The 15710-nt window shown below is 37.6% G+C and overlaps 1 protein-coding gene across 2 annotated transcripts in view; it reads right to left on the bottom strand.

Annotated features, from left to right (window-relative positions):
• The window catches only part of TEX11 (testis expressed 11), a 203776-nt gene extending 188757 nt beyond the window's left edge, over positions 1 to 15019 (bottom strand). Inside the window, exons 1-2 of one of the 2 annotated variants that reach the window (XM_061409806.1) lie at positions 14902 to 15019; positions 13792 to 13849 (exon numbers count right to left, since the gene is read on the bottom strand). In XM_061409806.1, coding sequence (XP_061265790.1) covers positions 13792 to 13828 — 37 coding nt within the window. In that variant the 5' untranslated portion in view covers positions 13829 to 13849; positions 14902 to 15019. Of the gene's footprint in view, positions 1 to 13791; positions 13850 to 13986; positions 14048 to 14901 lie in introns of those variants that run through there. The other variant, XM_061409807.1, reaches the window with a different exon arrangement.
• Between the last annotated feature and the right edge of the window lie 691 nt (positions 15020 to 15710).

The following is a 15710-nucleotide window of genomic DNA, read 5'->3' as shown; positions in this document are numbered from 1 at the left end:
CTGGAAAAGGTCAGTTTTCATTTCAATCCCAAAGATAGGTAATGCCAAAGAATGCTCAAACTACCACACAATTGCACTCATCTCACATGCTAGTAATGCTCAAAATTCTCCAAGCCAGGCTTCAGCAATATGTGAACCATGAAATTCCAAATGTTCAAGCTGGTTTTAGAAAAGGCAGAGGAACCAGAGATCAAATTGCCAACATCCGCTGGATCATCGAAAAAGCAAGAGAGTTCCAGAAAAACACCTATTTCTGCTAAAGCCTTTGACTGTGTGGATCACAATAAACTGTGGAAAATCCTGAAAGAGATGGGAATACCAGACCACTTGACCTGCCTCTTTGAGAAACCGTATGCAGGTCAAGAAGCAACAGTTAGAACTGGACATGGAACAACAGACTGGTTCCAAATAGGAAGAGGAGTACATCAAGGCTGTATATTGTCACCCTGCTTATTTCACTTATATGCAGAGTACATCATGAGAAACGCTGGGCTGGAGGAAGCATAAGCTGGAATCAAGATTGCTGGGAGAAATATCAATAACCTCAGAGATGCAGATGACACCACCCTTATGGCAGAAAGTGAAGAAGAACTAAAGAGCCTCTTGATGACAGTGAAAGAGGAGAGTGAAAAAGTTGGCTTAAAGCTCAACATTCAGAAAACTAAGATCACGGCATCCGGTCCCATCACTTCATGGCAAATAGATGGGGAAACAGTGGAAACAGTGGCTGACTTTATTTTTCTGGGCTCCAAAATCACTGCAGATGGTGACTGCAGCCACGAAATTAAAAGATGCTTACTCCTTAGAAGGAAAGTTATGACCAACCTAGACAGCATATTAAAGAACAGAGACATTACTTTGTCAACAAAGGTCCATCTAGTCAAAGCTATGTTTTTTCCAGTAGTCATGTATGGATGTGAGACTTGGACTGTGAAGAAAGCTGAGCGCTGAAGAATTGATGCTTTTGAACTGTGCTGTTGGAGAAGACTCTTGAGAGTCCCTTGGACTGCAAGGAGATCCAACCAGTCCATCCTAAAGAAGATCAGTCCTGGGTGTTCACTGGAGGGACTAATGTTGAAGCTGAAACTCCAATACTTTGGCCACCTGATGCAGAGAGCTGACTCATTTGAAAAGACCCTGATGCTGGGAAAGATTGAGGGCAGGAGGAGAAGCGGACGACAGAGGATGAGATGATTGGATGGCATCACCGCCACAATGGACATGGGTTTGGGTGGACTCCGGGAGTTGGTGATGGACAGGGAGGCCTGGCGTGCTGCAGTTCATGGGGTCGCAAAGAGTCGGACACAACTGTGACTGAACTGAAGATGTGGAAAGAACCTAAGTGCCCATCGATGGATGAATGAATAAAGAAAATGTGGTAAATATATACAAAAGAATATTATTCAGCCATAAAAGAATGAAATCTTGCCATCTGCAACATGGATGGACTTTAAAGGTGTTATGCTAAGTGAAACAAGTCGGAGAAAGACAAATACTATATGATCTCACTGACACATAGAGACATTAAAAAGAGAAAGCCCATAGATACAGGAAATAGATTGGTGGTTGTCAGAAGCAGGAGGCAGAGTGGGCCAAATGGGTAAAGGAAATCAAAAGATACACTTTCAGTTATAAAATACATAGGTCATAGGAATGTGATGTATAGCATGACAACTATTATGTATTTTTAAATTGCTAAGAGTAAAAAACTGCTAAGACTAAATCTTAAAATTTATCAACACAAGAAAAATTTCTAACTATGTATAGTGATGGATGTTAAATTAGATTTATTATGCTGATCATTTTGTAATATACATAAATATTGAATCATTATGTTGCACACTTGAAACCAACATGATGTTGTATGTCAATTATACCACAATTTTTAAAAAATTAGGAAAAATTTTTAAGTGTTTTAAAAAAATCCAAGTATCATTTAGAAAGATTTCTTAAAATGTTTTTGAAAAGAAAAAAACCATTAGTGTGGGGTGTCTGGCACTGAAGCTTGCTGCCTCTTGGGTGGAGTGTGGTCTCAGTGTAGGTATGTCATAGGGAACAATATTCCTTGGGGTCAGGAATTCTATGATAGTCCAAAGTTCTGGAGTTGAGCCTCCTGCTTCTGGGTTTCAATCCCAACCTCTGACAGTAGCATCAAGACTTCTCTGTCCACACAACTCAGAAGACAAAACCCTTAGGTCAATGGTGAAACAACTCCCCACAGCCAGGAACACCCAAAGAGATTCACAGAGTTATATAGAGAAGAGGGAGGAAGGAGATAGAGGTGATCAGGAGGAGAAAAGGGGGAGTAGTCAAAAGAGAAGAAGGCAATCAAGCCAGTAATCAAATTCCTAAGTGAAAATGGGTATTAGAAATTAAACTCTTAAAGGTACAAAATTAATAACAAAAGATCAAAAAGCAAAAATTAAAAACATAGAAAAATTGGACTCTTAAAAGTACAATATAAAAAAAAAAGTAAATTGAACATAAAGAACCATATTAGGATAGTATGAGGAAAATGAGGATGGGGAAGAAAGTTTAAAAAACAGGAAAAAATAAGAATAAAAAATAAAAAGAAATAATAAACTTTTAAAAAATAATAATTATATAGAAAAATATATCTAGGAATTTCTCTGGAGCTGTTGTAAGCAGTGTGGGGTCATTTCAGTGTCAGATAATCCCTTGTTCCAGCTTGTACTTGTTCTCAAAGTCAACAGTTGCCCCTCAAATGCAGTCTCAGCTTAACTGCAGGATTTTAATCTGTTGCACCTGCCACTTCTGGGGCAGTTCCCCTTTCTTTTCTTTGCTTAGGTTGGCCTCCTCTGCTTGCAAGTCTCTTCAGTGTCTCATTTCTGCGCTGACATGAGGGGACAAAAGTGGCCACTTACTCAGGCTCACTTGCTCAGTTGTGCAGTGGCAAGGGAGGGATAACAAACACCACTGAGATGTGTGGGTTGGATGTGCTCACAATGGATGGACCGCATGGGAGTCGCCACAGCCCAAGGTGGCATGCACTTCCCAGGTCCAAGCCACTGGAGCTAATCAGTGAATATGGTAAAATCACAGGATATAATATTAATACACAAAAATCCCTAGTATTCCTGTATGCTAACAATGAAAAAAATTAGAAAGAAAAATTAAGGAAATAATACCATCCACCATTGCAATGAAAAGAATAAAATATTTAGGAATAAACTTCCCTAAAGAAACAAAAGACCTGTATACAGAAAACTATAACACTGATGAAAGAAATGAAAGATGACACAACAGATGGAGAAATATGTCATGTTCTTGGATTCAAAGAAATCAATATAGTGAAAATAAGTATACTACCCAAAGCAATCCACAGATTCAATGCAATCCCTATCAAACTACCAACAGTATTTTTCACAGAACTAGAACAAATAATTTCACAATTTGTATGGAAACACAAAAGTCCCCAAATAGCCAAAGCAATCTTAAGAAAGAATGGAACTGGAGGAATCAACCTGCCTGACTTCAGACTATACTACAAAGCCAGAGTCATCAAGAAAGTATGATATTGGCACAAAGACAGAAATATAAATCAATGGACCAAAACAGAAAGTCCAGAGATAAATCCACACACCTATGCACACCTTATCATTGACAAAGGAGGCAAAAATATACAATGGAGAAAAGACAGTCTCTTCAACAAGTGGTGCTGGGAAAACTGGGCAACTACGTGTAAAAGAATGAAAGAACACTTTCTAACATCATACACAAAAATAAACTCAAAATGGATTAAAGACCTAAATGTAAGACCAGAAACTATAAACCTCTTAGAGGAAAACATAGGCAGAACATTCTCCAACATAAATCACAGCAAGATCCTCTATGACTCACCTGCCAGAGCAATGGAAATAAAAACAAAAATAAACAAATGGGATCTAATTAAACTTAAAAGCTTGAAGGAAACTATAAGCAGTGTGAAAAGACAGCCCTCAGAATGGGAGAAAATAGCAAAGGAAACAAATGACAAAGAATTATTCTCCAGAATATATAAGCAGCTCATGCAGCTCAGTATCAGAAAAAAGAACACCCCAATCAAAAAGTGGGCAAAAGACCTAAACAGACATTTCTCCAAAGAAGACATACAGATGGCTATTAAACACATGAAAAGATGTTCAACAATACTCAATTCAGAGAAATGCAAACCAAAACCAGAATAATTATCATCTCACACCAGTCAGAATGACCATCATCAAAAAGTCCACAACCAATAAATGCTGGAGAGGGTGTGGAGAAAAGGGAACCCTCTTACACTGTTGGTGGGAATGCAAACTGGTACAGCCACTATGGAGAACAGTATGGAGATTCCTTAAAACACTGGTACTAGAACTTGCCATATGACCCAGTAATCCCACTGCTGGGCATATGGAGGAAACCAGAATTCAAAGAGACACATGTACCCCAATATTCATTGCAGCACTATTTACAATAGCTAGGACATGGAAGCAACCTTGATTCCATCGGCAGATGAATGGATAAAGAAGTTGTATAGAACAGTCTTTTGGACTCTGTGGGAGAGGGAGAGGGTGGGATGATTTGGCAGAATGGCACTGAAATATGTATAATATCATATATGAAACAAGTCGCCAGTCCAGGTTCGATGCACGATACTGGATGCTTGGAGCTGGTGCACTGGGACGACCCAGAGGGATGGTATAGGGAGGGAGGAGGAAGGAGGGTTCAGGATGGGGAACACATGTATACCTGTGGCGGATTCATTTCGATATATGGCAAAACCAATACCATATTGTAAAGTTAAATAAAATAAAATAATAAAAAAAGAAGTTGTGGTACATATACTCAATGGAATATTACTCAGCTATAAAAAAGAAACACATTTGAGTCAGTTCTAATGAGGTGGATGAACCTGGAGCCTATTATATAGAGTGAAGTAAGTCAGAAAGAGAAAGATAAATACAGTATATTAACACATATATATGGAATTTAGAAAGATGGCACCAACGATCCAACATGCAGGGCAGCAAAGGAGACACAGACATAAAGGACAGACTTTGGACTCAGTGGGAGAATGCGAGGGTGGGATGATTTGAGAGAATAGCACTGTAATATGTACATTACCATATTTAAAACAGATGACCAGTGAAAGTTCAATGCATGAAGCAGGGTACCCAAAGCCAGTGCTCTGGGACAACCAAGAGAGATACAGTGGGGAGGGAAGAGGGAAGGAGTTTCAGGAGGAGGACACATGTATACCTGTAAGTACTTATCCTCCAATTAAAATAAATAAACTAATTTAAAACTAAGTTTTAAAAAAGAAAAAAACCAATATAAAACTTTTAAATTTGACTTCATTTTTTTTAATCCAGATATTTTATTAGAATATCAATTATAACTCCTAGTTACATAGTATATGAGACTGTGATTCTGACTTGTGAATGTTCTCTTAATGTTTTATATAATTCATTCTTTGTCAAAATAACCTGATCCTTTCAAAACATATTTTCAGTGTCATTCAGTTGAGCAACTTGACTGACACCAGCTGAGGTAATGACAGCACTGGAGTTCTTTAGGATAAAATGCAGTCAGCAAAGCTGAGTAAGTAAGAGAGATCACATAGCTGAATGGTTGAGAGTTACACTATGAAGGAGAGACTTTCTTCTGGGAGAAGTTCAGAAAAAAGCTTCTATAAATACAGGCTATTCCTGAGATGTGAAGACAACATCCTGTATTAAGGTTATATCAAGCAAGATTGTACATTTTGAAAGAAAATGATTAAATTATCTTCCTGGCTACTGAAATAAACTATGATTTACAATATGATTTCAGTTAATTTAAATGAGATTCATCCTGGTTAAAACTGGGGAGTCACTCTATTGAGGCAGCCATGTTAATCTGTACCAATTAATTCTAATTAGGTAGACAGCATTTTAGGTACAGTATAGGGAAAATTTCTCTGTCCTTGAGGACAGGAGATTCTGTTACAACATGGAAAAAAAAATCTATCAACAGTCCTGCCAAGTCTCTCCCCATGACCTCCATCAACTCAAGCAGTCATTCAAAAGCCAAAGCAGTTCAAAGACTTTCCAGGGGCAAGATTTTACTCCAAATCACAATAATTATCTGCAAATTCTTCAGTGAGAAAAGGATGAAAAATGACAATAAAGTTAACATTTGCCTAGTGCTTTATATAGTCTCTTAGCTTTTTCATATGCATTTTCATTTAATCATCAATGTACTCTGTAAGGGAGATTATTTATTTAAAGAACTTTCTTCTTTTTTAATATTTATTTATTTGGCTGGGTCTTAGTTGCAGCACACAGACTCTCTAGTTGTGGTATATCGATTCTCTAGTTGCAGCATGCAGGCTTAGTTGTCCCTTGGCATGTGGGATCTTAGTTCCTTATCCAGGGATCAAACCCACATCCCCTGCACTGCAAAGTGGATTTTTAACCACTGAACCACCAGGGTCCTGGAATATATTTTTATTTTATGAGATGCAGGCACTGAGATTTAACAAAGCATAGTAACTTCTTAAAACTGACAGAAAGAGGAAGTAGTAAACTAGGACTTGAACTGAGGCTTTCTAATATGAAATCCTATACTTTCCACTATATTAGGCCTATTGAGAAAGGCCTGGAAGAACTGACTTGCCAGGACTCTGAGACAACTAAAAAATAGTAAAGAGAGAATAAATGAGCCAACACTATTCAGAGTGCTACACTATAATTCTGTTGTGGGCTAAGAAAATCTCCCAACAGAGGCTGGTTTTAATGAGGACAGTCAAAATGTCCAAAACAGTGTCAAGGGGGCATGGGAAAAAAAATTGGACAAACAGGTTAGTGATGGACAAAATCACACTGCAAATCATACTGCCTATCTTATGGTCAGAGAGACAATCATTTTTCTTATGCAATGTTCCAGGAGGACCCAACTGACGAACTGGGTATGGCACAACAGAATCCAATCAGTGAATCATAATGCCTAAGTCACATGAAACTGCATGCACCATAGTTTAAGAGAATTATTCACAGCAATGTATTGTAGTTCTGAGCAGAACCTTCATCCTTGAGAGCAACTAGGAAAGGATACAGGGCAGGGCTAACTCCATGAAAACCATGACAGTTAGAAATGATAAAGCTCAACAGGTGCCCAAAGTATACCCATAGCATGTTAAATATCAAATCTGATGGCCACTATGACTTCATTCCAAAACAACCTCTTCCCTACTTCATAATACTGTTATTCTTTCTTGCTCCAGACAGAATTGGCTCAGGGACTGGAGCAAACTTAAGTCTGGGTTCATCAGGAGATAAAGGTACGTCAAATTTTAGAGGGCAACTGGCTGGGCAGCAGGGAGCATAAAAAGGCAAGAGATGACTAGATCATGCTAATCAAAAAAGGAATTTCCAACTTGATTCTGGTGAGGAAATACATCTAGTCTCATCCAGGGCACTAAACTTTAGAGACTAAAGGGTAGAATTATACTTACTCTGAACAAACTATAGCAGTAGGAGGAATATCTCAAAAAGCTACAACTCAGTCCTCTCAATCAAATGCACATTGTATAAATGTTTCAGTGAATTTGGTATTTCCTTCACACGCCTATAAAATGGAAGGTCAAAAACCAAACTCAACTTGCCAATTCATCCAATCCTACCCCTAAGTATCTGTATAGATTTACAAAGTCTCTGTATAAGTTTTACTCTCATTACATCCTCTTACCCACTGTAGCTGAGCCCTGCTGCTCTTGACTGAGTCTTTTATTCAGCTGAGATCTGGTTTGTTTTAGTTACCACCATACCAAAGGCTATTTTTATCTAAGTACTTAATTAACTTCTGTTTACACAGCGTTAACACATTAAAAACCAGAGACATTACTTTGCCAACAAACGTCCGTCTAGTCAAGGCTATGGTTTTTCCAGTGGTCATGTATGGATGTGAGACTTGGACCCATTTCCCTCATCCTTCTCCCCAAAATTGTAACTATGTGAGGTGATAGATGCCTTAAACAACATTACTGTGGTAATCACTTTGCTATACATACATATATAAAAATCATTAGGCTGTACATCTTAAACTTACACAATATTATATGTCAATTTTATCTCAATAAAGCTGAGGAGAAAGGTGAATAGGAATTGGTAACAGAAGTTCATATACAGAGAGCCTCAAGAGGCCTTCAAAGAGATGAACCAAAATTCTAAATCTAGAGTTAAAGCCAAGTACAGAATAAGACAGTGGCCAGGCTTTGGAAACAACAGAAAATCAGGCAGGTTGAATAAGCATACTCAAGAGTACTTGAGCTCATCAATGAATTTGGTAAAGTTGCAAGATACAAAATGAATATACAGAAATCTCTTACATTCCTGTACACTAACAACAAAAGATCAGAAAGAGAAATTAAGGAAACACTTTCATTTATTATCACATCAAAAGAAAAAATACTTTGGAATTAACCTATCTACGGAGGCAACAGACCTCTACTCAGAAAACTGTAAGATACTGATGAAATCAAAGATAACACAAAAAGATCGAAAGATTTACCATGTTTTTTGGTTTGGAAAAATCAGTATTGTGAAAATGACTATATTACCCAAAGTAATCTACAGATTCAATATAATCCCAATCAAATTACCAATGCCAGTTTTTCACAGAACTAGAACCAAAAACATTTACATTTTGTATGGAAACACTAAAGACCCAGAATACCCAAAGCAATCCTGAGAAAGAAAAACGGAGCAGGAGGAATCAGGTTTCCTGACTTCAGACTTATCCTACAAAGTTTATAGTAATAAAAACAATGTGGTACTAGCATAAAAACAAATATAGATCAACAGAAAAGGATAGAAAGTCCAGAGATAAACCCACACACCTATGATCACCTAATCTATGACAAGGGAGGCAAGAAGATATAATGGGAAAAAAAGAACCTCATCAATAAGTATTGCTGGGAAAACTGGACAGCTACATAAAAAAATGAAATCAGAACACTCTCTAATACTATACATAAAAATAAACTCAAAATAGATTAAAGACCTAAATGCAAGACCAGATACTATAAACCTCTTAGAAGAAAAGAAAAGTAGAACACTCTCTAACATAAACCACAGAATGATTTTTTTTGATCCATTTCCTAGAGTAATGAAAATAAGAACAAAAATAAACAAATGGGACCTAATTAAACTTAAAAGCTTTTGTGCAGCAAGGACTTCCCTGGCAGTCCAGTGGTTAAGACTCTGTGCTTTCAATGCAGGGAGTGTGGGTTCGATCCCTAGTCAGAGGAGGAAAGATCCCACATGCTGTGGAGCAGCCAAAAAAAAGGAATCCATAAACAAAATAAAAAGACAACACATTGAATGGGAGAAAATATTTGCAAACAAAGTGACCAATAACGATTACTCTCTAAAATATACAAACAGCTCATGTAGCTTGATATCAAAGAAACAAACAGCCTAGTCAAAAACTGGACAGAAGACCTAAATAGACATTTCTCCAAATACAGAGGCCAAGAGGCACATGAAAAGATGCTCAACATCACTGATTATTAGAGAAATGCAAATCAAAACTACAATGAGGTATCACTTCACACAAGTCAGAATGGCCATCATCAAAAAATCTACAAACATTAAATGTTGGACAGGGTATGGTGGGAATGTAAATTGGTACAGTCACTATGGAAAACAGTATAGAGATTCCTTAAAAAGGCAAATATAGAGCTACCATATGACCCAACAATCCCACTCATGGACATATATCTGGAGAAAACCATAATTTGAAAAGATACATGTGCCCCAATGTTCACTACAGCACTATTTACAATACCCAGGTCATGGAAGCAACCTAAATGTCCATCAAAGGAGGAATGTGGTTATATATATACACACACATACACACATACAGAGGAATATTACTCATCCAAAAAAAAAGAACAAAATAATTTCATCTGCAGCAAAACGGATGGACCTAGAGATTGTCACACTGAGTGAAGTCAGACAGAAAAAGATAAATATCATATGATATTGCTCATATGTCGAATCTAAAAAAAATGGTACAAATGAACCTATTTACAAAACAGCAATAGAGTCACAGATGTAGAAAACAGAATTTTAGTTACCAAGGGGGAAAGGGGGGAGGGATAAACTGGGAGACTGGGATTGACAGATACACACTACTTTATATAAAACAGATAACTAAAGAATCTACTATATAGCACAGGAAATGCTAGTCAGTACTCTGTAGTGACCTATATGGGAACAGAATCTAAAAAAGAGTGGATACAATATGCATGTATAACTGATTCACTTTGCTATAAGCAGAAACTAGCACAACATTGTAAATCAACTATACTCTAATAAAAATTAATTCAAAAAAATAAATACTTTTTTAAAAAGCATACTCAGAGCTTGCTGCCTAATGAATTAATGTCAGTCTTAAGTTTTTAATAACATAATATTCCGCCCTTGGCTCTACCCTATTTAACAATTTTATCAATGATTTGCATGAAGAAGTTGAGAGAGAGACAAGAAATAAGAGACAAGATATAATCAGGAACAAAAATTAAATCCCCAATTACAGAATGACATTAACGTAAGAAACAAAAAGTCCTGCATTTAAGTCTCTGAAACTAACTCTACCAATATGACAGTCAAGATGTAGCTTAATATAAGCATGTATTAAAAAAAGACTGAGGGTCTTCTGGGACCAAAAGCTCAAAATGAGTCATTAGTATGGTGTGATTGCCAGCTTCCAAAAAAAAGAAAAAAAAATTCAATCTTAGCTATAACAGTATCTAAAGACAGCAATGATCATTTCTAAATCTAAAGCAAAAGATTACTTTGAGCTTATCATACTGAACCGAGAGAACTGTGTTCTGTTCTGTGTACCATACTTTAAGGAATAACATGAAAAGAATAGAGCATGTTCAGAGGACAGCACACAAAATGATGAGAGGACTAGAATCCATGTAATATGAGGAATGACTAAAAGAACTAAAAATGTTGAATCTGAAGAAGAGACTTTCCAGGGACAGAAGTATTTTAAAATAGTTGAAAAGCTGACATGCAGAAAAGGAGTTACAATGATTTAGACACAATGAGTATAATTTAGACCAATTTCTGTTCCTTTTTGACCTTGAAACTGACTGTAATTGTTGATTCAAAAAGACAGATGTTATGTCAATTCTCCCTGAGAAGAAAATAAGCTATCACATGGCCTTTTGTGATCCATTTTTACAAAACTTGACTAAAAAGGTTATGTACACAGAAGATAAACCTCAAATGGAAAATAAATCTATGAAAATATACCCAACTTCACTACTTAACAGATATGCAAATTAAAACATCCATGTAATACATTAGAGCAAATGGAACTGGCTGAGAAGTATCTAAGAACTCTCTATACTCTCTCTGTAAATATAAAACTGTCCTAAAATAAAATGTTACTTAAAAACAATAACACCCTTCAATCATGCAAAATTTTTTAAGTCTGACAAAAGCAAATATTAGAATAATAAGGAAAGAGAAAGGAAAAGGCAGTATAAATTGTTCAAACTACTTTTGACAATGATTTGGCAATATTTGTTAAGTTAAAGATGCTTATAGCATTTCACCCAGCAGTTCAAATTCTTAATTACAATCCAGAGTAGCACTGCCACTATAGGGTAGCCACTAGCCATATGAGACTATTGAACACTTGAAATGTGGCAAGTCCAAAATGAGACATGCTTTAAGTATAAAATACATACTAGACTTCAATGATTTTGACTAGAAAAGAAAAAGAATATAAACTATTTCATTAATAATTCTTATATTGATTACATGTTGAAATGATAGCATTTTGGATATACTGAGCTAAATATTTGTATCGTTAAAATTAATTTCATCTGTTTAAGCTTTTTTAATGTGGTACAAAAAATACAAAATTCTTTACGTTTGCACTATGTTTCAGTTGTTCAGCACTGCCCTAGAGCTTCATCCACTAGTGTTCAAGAAATGAATTAATTTAATGAGTCATAACCAACATTTACATTTTTAAAAGAAAAAGCATAGAATAGAAAATATCATTCAAAAAGCATAGAACAGAAAATATTACATACACATGCACTGTATGTAATAAGGGTAAAATGATTTCATTAAACTTTTGATACAGTGTGTATATACCAAGATGTGATGGAAAATATATTTCCTTTCCATTGGTGTTGGTGGTAGTCAAAAATGTTTGAAAGCTCCTGATAAACTCTTCAAAACACAATGTTGTAATGCTGTTGAGATTAGATAAATAAATTGTGGTACACTTATAGTCAGTGTAATATTACTAATAAGCAGTATAAATAAATGAACTAGAGCTAAAATATCTGTATGGGTAAATATCCAAAACATAATACAGAGCAAAAAAAAAATACAACTTGCAGGAAAATATCATACAAAATGATAACAATTTATGTAATATTTCAAAGATGAAAAAAAGGCACCTTAATCTTTTAGAGAGCATCCCTGGGGGCTCAGATGGTAAAGAATCCACCTGCAAGGCAGGAGACCTGGGTTCAATCCCTAGGTCGGGAAGATCCCCTAGAGGAGGGTATCGCAACCCACTCCAATATTCTTGCCCAGAGAATTCCCACGGACAGAGGAGCCTGGCAAGCTACAGTCCATGGGGTCGTAAAGAGTCAGACAAAACTGAGCGACTAAGCACAATCTTTTAGAAGCATGTGGCAAAATGTGAAGATTCAACAAAACTTTGTGGTAGTTTTACAGGTCTTCATTACATTCCTAAACTTTTCTGTGTGCTTCAAATATTTATGTAAATACCAGGTCTCAAATACAATATATTTAAAAGTAATAATCCCTACTCAATGTTTTTAATCCTTAAAATGAAAAGTGAAAGTCACTCAGTTGTGTCCAACTCTTTGTGACCCCATGGACTATACAGTCCATGGAATTCTCCAGGCCAGAACACTGGAGTGGGTAGCCGTTCCTGTCACCAGGGGATCTTCCCAACCCAGGGATTGAACCAAGGTTTCCCAAGTTGCCGGCGGATTCTTTACCAGCTAAGCCACAAGCGAAGCCCTAAAATAGCATATCCTAAATTAAAACTTAAGGTTAAGTGGTAGTGGGCTTTGTTGTTGTTGTAAAATGATAAGCATTAACAAAATACTGACCTAAACTTTTTTAAATCACAGATTTCTAGCCAATCTGGTTATGACGTATTTCATTATTATATGAACGTGAATGCAAATATACCATAGGTCTAATCATGTCCCTCCAAAAAAGAAGTACAGTAAACTCTCCCATACCTGGCATGGTTGCGGAATCTGGTTTTCTAGTCAATTGAACTGCTTTTTAAACTAAGAATTCCCACAAATATCATCCATTGAGTACCAATTTTCAAAAGAATTAAGATATAATAAAATGCACTTAAACCTAATGCTACACAAGATATAATTTATTTTTCACTGATGATTATGGACAGGCACTTCAGGATCTAGCAGTAATTTTTTTAATGTCCTTTTAACACAGATTTTTATTTCAGATTAAACCAGAGTCACTATGCATGCACAACAATCCCGAGAAAACAAGCTAAAAATTGTGAATTCTATTTCCTTATGCTAGTTTTTAAAAGGATTCCAGTGTCTTAAACATTAACATTGTTTTCCAATACGTAAATGAGAAAACTTGGAGCTATGGATACTCCGAAGAGACAAAATTAGGAAATAAAATACATTCAGATGATCTGAATAAGATAAGGCAGCAAATAGTTAAACATTTTCTTTACTATTTTTACATTTTCTAGTGTAAAGCTAGATACCTTTAAAGTCCATGCCACGAAAATGAATGTCGTCCATTTTGGAATCTCCGGCTCAGGCCTACGAAATAAAATATTTTAATATTCTGTCCTTTATTCTCTAGCTTAGCAATAAATTTCTTTTCAAATTTTTCCTGTCAGTTCTGTTCCAAAAGAAAAAATGCTGAGGAGATTTTTAAACCCAGAAAAAGCAGTTACCGAACGCCAGGATCAAGCTCCTCCGACGTGAACTCGGCTTCGAGAAAATTTTCATCTGCCCCGCAACACAAAAACCGCCCCCTGGGCCCGGGTTACCCTGTGATTGGTCTGTCTTCTTGCTGCCTCCTCTAATTGGTTCAAAATCTCCCTTGCCGCTCATACGTTCAAAACATCCAATCACTGACCGTCTTTTTTCCCGCTCTCTGCAGACCCAACTAGCGACCGTCTTTTTTCCCGCTCTCTGCAGACCCAACTAGCGCGCCTCAGCTCCCTTCCCCCAACGGTAACTAACCATGAAGCTCCGCGCCCCCAACGGTCACTGACCATGAAGCTCCCCACCCCCAACAGTCACTAACCATGAAGCTCCGCGCCCCCAACGGTCACTAACCATGAAGCTCCCCGCCCCCAACGGTCACTAACCATGAAGCTCCCCGCCCCCAACGGTCACTAACCATGAAGCTCCGCGCCCCCAACGGTCACTAACCATGAAGCTCCGCGCCCCCAACGGTCACTAACCATGAAGCTCCGCGCCCCCAACGGTCACTAACCATGAAGCTTCAACCGAATTTTAAGTCCGTCACATCCAAACTACAATAAATATCTCCCACTTTTGGTGGCCCCACACCACTGTCCATACTTCATCCATGTCCCCAAACCCTGCCTTTTGCCCACCTTCCTTCACCCAAGAGTCAGTTCCATAGTTCAAATCACTGCCTCAGAACCACTTTAAAAAGTATTTGCCTATGGCCGATTCATGTTAATGTCTGGCAGAGGCCATCACAATACTGTAATTATCCTCTGATTAAAATAAATAAATATATATATATATTTTTTAAGTGGTAACCTAATGGCAGCATCTCCTCGCTAATTAGAAACCACCCAACTAACCTGTACCTGACCAAAAAAATCACTCACAGCAGCCGGCAGAGCCGACGCCACCGCGCTCCTCCGCAAACCCAGTCGGCAGAGCGAGTCGTCGAAGAAGAGGAGAACGCCAGACGCCGGACGCTAGGAAAGCTCCTCCCCCAAAGTGACGTAAATCAAAGGACGTAAATCGCAGAGCCGTCGCAGAGCGGATGTAGAGCCTGAGCTTCCGGGGACAGTCTGTACATGAAGTTCTGGGGACGCAGTTCAGAGGGCTGGGTGAGAATCACTGACAGTGAGGGAGTATAATGTAATACTAAAACATACTGCAGTTACTACGGGAAGAGTGCAGATGGTAAGGGTTACAGAAAAGAGGAGAGCAGGTCTTCGAAAGAAAAAAAAAAAGAGAGCAAAGAAGGAAAGAAAAGTAAAATAAACAATGTTGCGCACTGATATTCAAGATATGTTTCTGCTGCCCTGCCCTTGTCAAGTCTTAAGAAAAATACCCAATGACTCCCCTGCAGGTTCACAGCAAGGGCAAGGGACCTACCCATCTCCAAACAAATGATTTCATTGATGGTGTGTAATATATATATATATGAATATGTTAGATTCCAGCTAAATCTATGGGTGATGCTTGCAAGGAAGGAGTTGGCCTCTGCCGAAATCTCCACTCAGAGACAGCAGTGTTAAGACATCGCATATCAAAACATTAACAAGCCTCCCACCTCTTGCCTCACATACCCCTCTTTTAAGCCCTGTGCACCTCAGTCAAGCCAGATGCGGAGCTGGCTAACAAGATGAAGAGAAGAGATTATGGCTTCAAATCTGGGAACACTAACATAGCTTCCTCGCAACCC

This window comes from Bos javanicus, chromosome X, assembly GCF_032452875.1.
Source record: "Bos javanicus breed banteng chromosome X, ARS-OSU_banteng_1.0, whole genome shotgun sequence".
NCBI lineage: Eukaryota > Metazoa > Chordata > Mammalia > Artiodactyla > Bovidae > Bos > Bos javanicus.
This window is presented reverse-complemented; position numbering and strand designations above follow the sequence as displayed.